General features: G+C 40.5%; 1 protein-coding gene across 2 annotated transcripts in view; it reads right to left on the bottom strand.

Annotated features, from left to right (window-relative positions):
* Positions 1 to 2,860: 2,860 nt before the first annotated feature.
* The window catches only part of LOC121429391 (serine/threonine-protein phosphatase 2A regulatory subunit B'' subunit beta-like), a 78,136-nt gene continuing 68,908 nt past the window's right edge, over positions 2,861 to 12,088 (bottom strand). For both annotated transcript variants that reach the window (XM_041626370.1, XM_041626369.1), the window contains 4 exons: positions 5,944 to 6,088; positions 5,192 to 5,341; positions 4,277 to 4,401; positions 2,861 to 3,488 (listed from right to left, as the gene is read on the bottom strand). In XM_041626370.1, coding sequence (XP_041482304.1) covers positions 3,341 to 3,488; positions 4,277 to 4,401; positions 5,192 to 5,341; positions 5,944 to 6,088 — 568 coding nt within the window. In that variant the 3' untranslated portion in view covers positions 2,861 to 3,340. The remainder of the gene's footprint in view (positions 3,489 to 4,276; positions 4,402 to 5,191; positions 5,342 to 5,943; positions 6,089 to 12,088) is intronic.

Below are 12,088 nucleotides of genomic sequence, written 5' to 3'. Positions count from 1 at the left end.
TAAGTAGTACTACAGCAAAATTCATTGTATAATTCAAATTGAATTGAGATAGCTTTTTAGAGCAAAATATACAGACAAATATTGTTAGAAATATAGATAAAGACAGTATTACTGAACATTCTGATTATTAGCATCATGGCGGATTGCTTCACAAAACCCATCTCTAAAATGGCAACAATTATTACTTATGCAGTGACGGATCAAGGATTTTGAAACAGAGGGGAAGCAAAGATCAATTTGTATTTTTTTCTTTAAAATGTCAAAAATTCAATACAATATACAACTGCAAAGAGCTAAATAGTGGAGGCACAGACGACAATTTCCTCAGATTTAGCTCTGAATATCTATGTTTAATGAGTAATTTTCTAAATATAGAGAGAGTGCCTGTCCCTTGCACCCTGCCTGGATCCGCCACTTGAATAAATGTATCATTCTCCAGTTGTGTATGATAAAGCTGTGCATAATAAAAGTACAGATGACTTTCAAAGTCCCTTGGTGTATTGCTTTGGAAAAATGACACTAAAAGAACATACAATACATACATGGCCTGAATTAATGAATGGGGTGTAAACCAGAAAGAATAGTTTGACCACCATATACACAACAGAATAAGTGCACATGACTCATTCAGCTCTTACGGAAATACGAAACACTGTTACTGGACACGATTCTGAGTACAAGCACGCTTGAATAAAATCGGTGGGGGGGGGACCACCCCATGTCTGATGTTTGGGTAAAGATTCAATAATTTGAAAACACTGGATTAAATATTCTAAACTTCAAATATTTATGGTAATGATATAATTTTCCATTAGTTTATTCTTTGTGAAAATTCGAAGTTGATGACTGAATCTAATTTAGCGCCCTCTCTTGAGAATGATTTTTTTTCCCCTTCTTCCTGTAACATTTATGCCACAGGAAGAAAACCTTTGATGAAGATTATAACCAGAGAGAGAGAGAGAGAAGGGGGAGGGGGATACTGCAAGACATTCAAACTTTATAATTTCACGACAAAGTCCATTTTAATTTGTTCATATGAAGCTCAGACATCTTCTGCTAGTATTATATTGCTTTCAATGTGCAGCTAGAATCACTGCATCATCACTTTGACAAACAACATCCAAATTATGAAATTCTCCAAACTTCATTGAAATAATATAGATAATATAGATAAATGAGTAAAGAAAGACCCATTCTCATCTATATTATCAAACTAGTTTAGTGGAAAGCAGTTTAACCTGAAGTAGGAACACTCTTAGAAGCAATCTTAAAAATAATTATAAGTGGTCCTGGAAATCTTATAGATAAATGCCAATTGTGGTAACCATCTCAAAATGATTTTGAACAGAATCTAATGTTTGAATGTATAAATAAAAAATATGTGCCAAATGACTCTTGGAAAGGTGGTTAATTGCTGAGAAATGAGCGAAACAAGCACGGAATTCCATAAGAGTTTGGGTATTTTTTTCCAAGTTATAATTAATACATTGTCCCACATATACCTATTTGTGTCAGTGAGCATCAGAATTATAGGTTTTCAGCCAAATTTCATGATTTCATAAAGATAAGTTGATTTCAATGTACCAGATCTAGATCTATATTGTGGCAATTAACCTTGATTTTCAACACTTTCTTATGAAATAATTGTTCGCTGCAACTACTTTCTTTTAGCTTTAACTAGTTCAGAGATTATGATGTGAATGCTTAAACAAAGCGATCTTCTAAACCAGTTTTGTAAAGTGGCATCCCTACACCAATGAAGTATGCATCTTCAAAACTCAAGCTGGAGTAAGGCTACAGAGGTATCAAAAAGATTTCTGAGAAATACGGAATAGCAGAACAAAAATAATAAAAGCAAGCTGCAACATGATAGAATACCCATCTCTAGTTGTTCAAAAGAAAGCTAGACTGTTATTGAATACTGAGCAATTTGTATGAGTGCAGCATCTAAAGTATATAGAAGCATCAAACAATGAAAGTAGTCTTGGTATTAAAAAAAGAGGAAAAATGCAGGTTACTACACTACTGTCTTTTCTGTTGTAAAAACGGTATCTGTAAACTAGTGATCCTAATATTCTTCTTACAAACTTAAAGCACTTTGAAGATGTATTATTACCCCAGTCACTGAGTTCTGGCTTGCATGCACACAATATATGCACTCTCTCCCATCAAAGGGGGGGGGGGGCATTTCTGCTCTTGGCACTGAAAGCATCAATTGATTTGCTTTAACAAAAATTGATCTATCAATAAAAAATTTGTAATTGATATTTGATATCATTATCAATAGCAAAGAATATCCATGCAATGACTCCATACGGGTTACTGTTTGAAATATCACTACCTGCATACAACTGATTCCAAATCAGAAATTATTGCAAATTACAGTTATGCATATCAAGTTGAAGCCCAAAAGACACAATATAGGCATGATATTCACTGCAGATTATCTACAGGAAGCAATTTATTCAAAGGAATACTAGTCATACTCGTCAAAAGTTCTAAGTCATTTTCATTTTTGTAAGTATTTCATTAACAATAATATTCTGCATTATATGTCAGTGATGCATGCATGGTCACAAGGTTTGCACTTTCTCCACTCCCTGGGGAGCATTCCAACAACAGTTCCAAGACCTGGATTGCTAGGCATACTTACAAAGGCTTTCGCAATCCTCCCGGGTACCCACTGAACACCTGGGTGGAGAGAGGCAAAGTGTGGATTAACGCCTTTGCCACAGGAAGCAAGGTTGCAGTGGGGTTCAAATACATGACCCAATGATTGCAAGGCAAGAGTCTGAACCACTGCACCAAGATACTTCCACTATATCTTAACATTCCGTAACGGCATGATTCTCCTAGTCTGTTGGCTCAGGACCCTATTAACAGGATATGCCCACGAGTACGAGGAACCTCACGTTGTGGAAAAGGCGAGTGTCAGAACAGCCACACAACACTTCCATTTTGACCTCAATTGTGATAGTTAATGATCTTCAGGCCATTTTATCTCGATCCAAGTCAGTTTCTTTTTCAGTAATTCCATAAGAACATAGGGTGGTTGTTAGCAGAGTAACAGCCAGACACGTGGCCTGGGCAACTTAGCCATTCAAAACCAAGGAAGGTTGTCAGGTCTTTGCAACTTTTCAGACTTCAACAGTTGATGACGCAGCCTCACAGAATTCTAGTTGAAAGACATGACCAAACCTGGCACTGACTTTTGTGGTGCCGTATTCAGAGGTGACCATTCACGAGGGATGGGGCCATCTGTAAAAAAACCTAAAAATGAAGCTCTTTATTACATGAAGGTACATCAAGGTTACAGAATCACACTGTCTGGGGGCGATCGTCATAACCCCTTGCCCGAGTCGTCGCCCCCTTCCCCGATCCACTTGTTCCTCTGCGGTGGCTCCGCCCCTGGCTCGGAGATGGTGGCCTTCTGTCGCAGGTCGATGGTGATGATGTCATCCTCAGGCTCAAAGTCGTCCGTGTAGTCACTGTACGGAATATTAAGAAGAGAAGAATCACATTGAAATGCAAGTAGTTGCAATGATGATGACTTCTAAATTTTGTATTCACTTGAACACACATATCAGATCTTTTACTTACAAAATAAATAAAAAATAATAATACATACACAGCACTGCAATTTGACAGTTTACATTCCTTTCTGCATGAAACAGATCAGCAATAAATAAAGCAACAAATGTGCGATTAATTGCAAGAAATACAGTGTCATTGATTTGGGGATCCCTAATTGACGTAACTGTGTCAGGAAGTTTCTTGAAATAGCCAATTAGTCACATTACCTCCTTTGATAAGGTAACTCTAATGAAGCTATACAATTCCAGGATTCGTTTGAAAATTCGTGATGAAAAGAATTGATTTCAATGAGACTTGATTGCATGTTTTCCATGTATGTGATAACAAAATGTGTTATTCTGTGCACATGTATGTATGATGTGATTATGGTTCAGTCAAGTTGGTCCTTCATTTAAATCTGTAAAAAATGAAATATTCTATAATTCAAACAATAAAAAACAAAATAAAAAGTAAGTGAAAGCAATCATCGACTGTCTCATTTACATGTCACTGAAATGTGCATAAAACTATTTTGTGAATATAAGCCAAACTTAAAATGTCATAACTTTCTCATTTTACATCCGGTTTTGATGAAATTTTCAGCGTTATGGTTCTTTGATTTTTCTCTATTTACTCAAATCCAACATTTTTCTGGGATGGACTTGACCTTTAAAGATGTCAAGGGGGTTTGCCTGAAACTCACCAGTCATCCTCCTGCTGTGAGTGTTGTTGTGTATCCTGTCCTCCTTCCTCTGCTACCAGCATCTCGTATTCCTCGGCAGCGTACTTCTCCCAGTCTGTCGGCTCTGGACCCTCGGTCTCATAGTCCTACAGAAAAATACAAATAATTATAATAATACGCTTTTATATAGCGCTTAATACATCGGAACGACGTGTCTGAGCACTTTACAGATACACTATTACCCCGGTCATCAGATTGAATCAGTCATTCCAGTGTGCACATCCTCCACTTCCTGGGGAGTATTCCAGGGAGTGGAGGATACAAAGGATTTGTTGTACAAAATAACAAATTATGTAAACACCTAAATTATAGTTCTGCAACTCAAGTTTGAGGGGGTAATAAGTTTCCTAAATTTTATGAATTAGCACAGGCCTGGTCCGGACCAGCAAGTTAATGAAAGCGGTATTAGTGTGTCATCATCTTATGTGAGCATGGTTTCATAAAAAATCTTCATTATTCCTCTTTACAATAATGTGCTTTGATTTTGTAATCATGGAACGTGCATTTACCCTAAATTAAAAGCAAAGTAAGAAGTGAAATGTTGCAAAATGCATTTTTTTTCTAACCAGAGTCTCCATTTCCTTATAATTTTGCCTATGCAGGTGAGTTTTTGTAGTTGAAGAGATGTGTTTTAACTGTTTGCATGCATAATCAAGTGTTTCAGATGAAGCATGACCCTCGGTTTGAAAGGCGAGAGTCAGAACCACTAGACCACGACGCGCACACACTCATCATATTTGATGGATTTCCCTCAAACCTTCACCACTTATACTTTTTTATTATTTTTCTGCTTTTTTTACAATAAACATTTTGTCAGGTGAGGGTGAACTCTCCAAATGCCAGGTGTGAGAGGCCCTTAATCGGCTACAAGCTTACTCTATTGCTTGCGAAAGGATCCCTCTGCTCATGTTCCAAGAATTTCTCCAAGTTAAAGAGCGTGTCAAAGAAGATGTAAGCCAGCTTGCAGTTCTTGAGATCATGCAACGTTATGAAGTCTGGATTCTTTGGTTTCACCAAGTCCAGTAGCTATCGAGAGCCATAAAAAAGAGTGATATTAGGAAACGATTATTAAATAAAACAATACTTCAGAATTAAAATAGTTACAAAATAGACTTAAGTATGACTTTAAAATAAACACTTAAATTCCCAGTAGCAGGTTAGTGTAGTATTACCTCATTGCATTGGCCACATCATGGTCAGTCAGTGCATAAAACTGAGTGAGATATTATGCATTTACATACTATATGTGCAATAGCACTTTAATGGGGTTGACTTGATTGTCATACTTTTAGCTGTGGAAAATAAAAAAGAAAAAGATTCTGCACTTGCAGATTGTTTTCATGATAGTGAGAATAGCATGAAAATGTTCTTCTGCCAACAATCTTTCATCAAATTCCATTATATTGATTTTAATTTTGACAATAGCTGAATGATTAGGCTGACAATTTGCATGTGGTCCAAAATATTCACTTCTGTGTTGTCCACTGCAAAGGATTGCTCTTGGGACTCTACCACAACAATAACAAATGATTTTCAATGACTTCACTCTCCAACGATCATCATCATCATCATCAATACCAGTCTGAAATTAAGTGAAGAGCTCCCTCTGTTGTCAAGGACAGACATACCTGACATAAACAGTCTTCAAACGGCAGGGTCTCGATACCAAGGCTCTCCATCTTGTTCAGTTGCTCCTCGTAGAAGAACTCCAGCTCAAACATTGAGAGAAGGCCATCCCCATCCAGGTCCATGCATCGGAACCAGTACTCTATACTGTGAATCAAAATAATATCAAAGATTTAGAAAATACTCAAATAGAAATAAGAAGGTAGGGCAGGAGAGAGGTAAAGTATCAGGTAGTATTAAAGGGGAAGTTTACCCTGACAAAAAGTTTATGGTAAAAATATCAGAAAAAATAATAAAAAATATTGCAGAAGGTTTGAGAAAAATTCATCAAATAATTAAAAAGTTATTAGAATTTCAGTTATTTGATTTGTGACGTCATATGCGAGCAGCATTCCTACATAGCGAATGGTAAAAAATCAATGAAATGTCATTATCTCAAAAATGTAACAAGGTTTTCTCTGTACTTTTTGTATATCAATAGACAAATCATTTCACACCCGATCATGAATAGAAAACAAAATTAAGTCATCAGGAACCATACAAAATTTGAAATTCATGCATTTTATATTACATAATACATGGGGCAACTGCTCGTTTATGACGTCACAAATCCAAAACTTTGAACTCTAATAACTTTCTTACTCTTTAACGGATTTTCCTCAAACCTTCACCAATATTTTTTATTATTTTTTCTGCTATGTTTACCACAAAGTTTTCTTCAGGGTGAACTTCCCCTTTAACCTAATTAGGAAACTTTCATTAACAAAACAACCTTTTGTACATCTGTCCCCCATATCTCTCCTGTTTAACTTCACTTCATAAAATGAGAGCTTCACAACTTTCATATAAATTAGAAAACAGAGATGAATTATTTGAGGAATGTCCTACGTATTGGGGGTTGGAAATAGAGGCCGTTCTCCTTACGCTTCCTAAAACTAGTGTACTGGAAACCGATTCAGGAAACCAGTTTGGAAGATCGCTGTGCTAGCCTTCCCACTTTATCACACGAAAGTGGTTTTTCAAAATCACTTCACGTAAAGCGATCTTGTTGCTATGGAAACGCTCCCAGTGGGGCGACACGTTTTGCGCGAAATTCGAAATTGCAGCGTAGACATTATACACCTGTCCTGTGGAGTAGCACGCTCATAATGTGTGAAGATCGCTTCCCGAAGAACGGTTGTGTCCTCACTTACGCTTAAACCAGTTTAACTAGGCAAAGCTATCTTCAAAAATACATCACAAGGTGGTTTTCCGCACTGGTTTGGAAGATCGCTTCCAAGACTGCTTTGACCGAACTCACTACCCGTTAAACTAGTTTCCAGTAATTTAGTTTTAGGTACGTAATGAGAACGGTGTCAAAGATACTTTATGAGATTGCACAGTGGTAATCAGATATAGCGGGTTTAGTCCTAGATTAATATGAAGGTGGCTGTGTTTACTGCGCACTAACAGACATTGCATGGAAGGCTGAATGTAAAACATTTGTACCGTTGCACACTCGATGTAATATCCAAAATGTATCGTTGCACGGCTATAGGAGGTGACGTCACAATACGATTCAATTCATTTCGCTCATTAAAAATGAAGGTGAAATACGCGTAAAGCCTGCTGGCTAAATGCGCAATGCTGCCTGAGGTCATTTGCGCTTGTGGAATTTTGCTTTTTGCTTTCATATTTTTGCTCCATTTTCATAGATTACTTCAGGGAAAAACTCTTGCTTTTTTTCATATTTTCGCTTTGATGCATTGTACAACACAAATAGCGAATATTCTTATTCGTGCAATGGTGCAAGGTTTTGCATTCGGTAAAATAAAGAGATGCTCTATTCAACTCGGCTAACGCCTCATTGAATAGAGCATCTTTCTTTCACCTCATGCCAAATCTCGCACCATTGCAATCATGAATATATTTGTATATTGTCCTAACTCCCTTCCTCAAATAAAAGCTGCTCCACTAAAGCCAGAGTAATTATGTTACTTTATGGGAGAGCAATTACAGACTTCTGATATACAAGTAAGTGTAAGATGGGATATAAGTAAGATTAAAATTATCATTAATATTACACAATGTTATCAAATATGGCCATCCACCTCAAAAACCAACACTAAGTCCCTGAGCAAGGTTCTCTGTACTAAGCCAAAATAGTGATTTGGATTTTTAAAAATCAAAAGGAGAAATATCAGCTTATCTGAAAGAGTAACTTTTTACTCAATGATGGCAAAATTTGCAGTATCAAACCAAGAAACTAGATAAAAGGGCATCTTTGACACCATTTTTTTCTCAGACTGCTAGACATTTCATCCGGTTTGTACAGTATTATGGCTTCAAATATGCCACTCCCACAAATATTTGGTGTTGATATTTAGCTTTGTATTGTATGCAAAGTGGAGTTGTCAATACAGGAATGAGCAATATTACCAACTAAGATCTTCAAACTATTTTACATTTGAATATGAATGGGTGGGCTTTTCCTTTATCTGATGCTCACAATAATTCCAACTTACGACCTGCAATTGGTAATACACCCTCCTCCCATCGTACCTTTAAAATGGGGAAAGGAAGAAAGAAGGCATGGGGGGGTACAATTTTTTTTATACTACTTTAAGGTGTGGCATTCAGGAGGGAAACGGAGTATAAAATGTATATTTGGTGATAAACTAAACAAATGTACATGCACTTTGACCATTTTTGGGGGAGGGGGAGGGGAGAGGGGGACTGATCTGAATTATTTGCTTTTAGTGTTTTTTTTTCAATGATTAATCAGACTTAAATTCGTAATTTGAAATGGCAAGTCTTGTCAACATCCATTACATAGGCTGACTTGCTTCATTCATGACCAGTTGAAAATATACACATTGTTTTTCTCTCTTAGCCTAAATGAGTATATCAAAATATGAAAATACTTACCATGATTTTCTTATTTACGAGATAACTGGATATACCCATTTGATTTGCTAGTTCATTACGATGAACCTGCGTGCCGAATATAGAGTACACAATTTTTCCTGCGCGCGCGCTGCATCTCCCTACCAACGCACTATCCCAAGATCGTCGCGCAATTTGGCGTCCATTTCCTCTCATGAGCCTGCGGGCAAGACATGTTGTCACACAAGGCGAGGGGTAGGAGGGAGGGTTCAAATGGGTATATCCAGTTATCTCGTAAATAAGAAAATCATGGTAAGTATTTTCATAATTTACATCAATAACTGGGATATACCCATTTGATTTGCTAGACCAACACGGATTCAACGTGAAGGGAGGCATGTCTAGACTAAGAAGTGCGTTAAAATAGGGAGATGAAGACACAAAGGCCGTTGCCTTACGGACAGGGGAGGCGATAAAGCCTCATATGAAGAAGTCCTTCAGAGCAAGGAGTGAAGGAAAGAGGGGCGTCAATAGACGTACCTCGAGAAGTCGTGAACGACGATTCCAAGAAAGAGCCCAAGAAGAATGATACTAAGTATCATGGGCCCTCGGCCTAGTGTCAGGAGAACAACATCACCAGCTGACTAGAGCGTAAAATTCGGAATTTGTTGAAATTTTCAACAAGAATCGTGATCGGAAAACTGTAGCTTTAAGGCTCAGTAAGTGATCCATCGAACAATCTGAGAAGGCGAGAGATCTCAGAAGCCTCCGCGTGGGAGAAAGCGCCCAGAATTCGATATCCGTCTCAAATGCGTGAGGGCAGAACATCTGCAGAATTCTGATAGAGAGCTGTGGCAGAAAGTTACTAGCGGTCCGAAGGGGACTAGGAACGACGGAGAGTAGGGATTTAAGAAGAAAACCACTCGTAAGGCAGTCAAGGGTCGAGAAAGCGACTGAGTGCCATCCTTTTAATAAGAAATACCGCGGACCTGCTGCCTATGTAGAATAAAGCAGTCTGGTTAAAATAGCTCAACCGGGCGTGTCAGAGAAACAGCGCGGTACACATCACGACAAAAGTGTGATAGACCGAGTGATCGAGAGAGAACTCAGGATCCCCTTTCTCCCGTACTGAACGAAGCACCCATCTGAGGGTGCAGTGCCCGCGGTGGAAGAGGTGGCTTGGCTCAAGCCACCATTGCCGAGAGATCCCGTGAGGCTAGGCTGCGATGGATGACCGCCGGGCGGGGGAATCCCTAGCAGCAGCAAGTGTACTCCAGAGGGAGCTGGCGAAAAGTCTCTGTCATGATCCTACGTGAAGGTGACAATCAAGAGATGTTCTAACGAACAGACATCGCCAGATATGATACCTCAACAGTACGTTCCCAACGGAATCGAATGAGGTAGCAACGGCCCTGTCCTATCAAGTTAGGGACGGAAACTGGCTAAGAGTGTCGATGTCCTCGCTTGAAGAAACAAGCGGAGGAGGGAGACTTGAGGAAAATAAACACAAAAATTTCCATCAGTCTGCGGTGAGAACCAGTTGTTTATGAAAACAGCCACAAGGCCTGGTCTCTCAGGTGATCGTAAGAGCAAGCACCGCCGGCGCCGGTTGCGGCAGCGTGGAACAGTCCGATATCGGAGAATAAGGAGTTCCAAAAAGCTGCGGGGGGCGGCAAAAATGACGCCCTAAGCAGTGGGGGATGAGCATCTAAGTTTCTAAAAGAAGAACTCCAGTGAAGTAAATCACTTACATGGAGAGACTCATCCGCAGTCGGCCCGAGAAAAAGCGGGTCGTAGTGATTGTGGTTAGGTAGGCATAAGCATACATGCATCCACGGTTACATCATCCTCGGTCGTGCGGTGACCATGGCCACATGCATTGCATGGAGGGAGGATGAAAGCAGCATGCGAGGCGACTCGAGTGTGCCGAGTGAAAAAGCTTCTAAATAAGAAGACGATTCGACAAATGGGCACGGTAAGACATCCACCGTAGACCACTCCACACAAGGAGGAAACGGCGGAGACGCCCGCAAGCTTGACCCACATAGAGAGCAGTCTATAACATAGACTGTTAGAGCTCGACCGATGGTCTGAAGGCGTACTGTTTGGTGTAAACTCGCCGACCCGGTACGGTGGGTGTGCCCAGAAAATAGGCATAGAATGCCGACAGAGAAGTCTGGGGCTTTAAACAAGCTTGAACGCACGTACATAGCCAATAATCTCATGAGATGTACGGCGGTTTCTTTCCTCCGAGATGATGCTTACCCGACCGGGAAGGACTCGGGGAACAGCTGTGAATGTCAACAGGAGGGATATCTAGCATATGAAAAGCTGATTCCCTCCAGGTATTCGGTGCGGGTGCTTTCGGCGGTGTCCGGCTGGACGACCGGTGATTGCAGCTCGGGCAGGGCTCGAACGAGCCGCCCGAATACGAGACAATAGGTTAACATAACCATAATGCACCGGGTGGTGAAGGCGTAGCGATTACTAAGCACAGGAGAACTTTAAATCGCCGTGACATTCAGATCCGATATACATACTCATAAGTTCGGAGAGCTATGAGGTAGTTGGACATACCGCTGAGCGGTGATGGTGCTCATATCGGAGTCGCCCTCTCTTCAGCGGCGATCGCTGGAGGACGGGTGTCTGTACTAGCCCTGACTCTGGCCTTGCAAGGGTAGGAGCTAAGTAAGACAGGGCACCCTTACTTTCGAATAGAAAGTGAGGTTCAGGCCAGAAACCGACGGTCCCGTCGCCTGGGCGGACGGACCGCGGACGTGATAGGTTGCCCCCTCAAAGCAGCCAAACATTCTCACGAGAGAAGTGCGGCATGCGGTATGTAAGAGATTCTTACCTCCAATCTACGGGCCCGCTTAGGGGGTAGAATGGAGAGAGTTACCGCTGAAGGAGTCGTCGCCGTACGTGGGCTTGACGTAGAGGGCGAATTCGGGAGTACCTGCATAAAAAGGGGAATACCCATGCAGGTAACTCGCCGATGGCTCCCCGGAGTGCGGGTTGGCGAGAGAAGTCTCAATCCGCTCAATACCCGACGCCAGCAATAAGACCGCGGCGGTCTTATAATGACGGAGAACACGAGGATAAGAACCCGTAATGCTCGGGGACGCATAGATGCAGCCTGAACGGATGCAAAGTCCAGCCGTCGGTCATCGAGAGCTTGCCGATATATTGATGCTTAAAAGCCGTATGTCGGAAGCACCTGCATAGAAACGGGGGTCACCGTGTAGGTGAACAGCGTTTCAATAAATGCCCGGTGTGAGAGGA

Source organism: Lytechinus variegatus, chromosome 16 (assembly GCF_018143015.1).
Source record: "Lytechinus variegatus isolate NC3 chromosome 16, Lvar_3.0, whole genome shotgun sequence".
In the NCBI taxonomy this organism is placed as follows: Eukaryota; Metazoa; Echinodermata; class Echinoidea; order Temnopleuroida; family Toxopneustidae; genus Lytechinus; species Lytechinus variegatus.
This window is presented reverse-complemented; position numbering and strand designations above follow the sequence as displayed.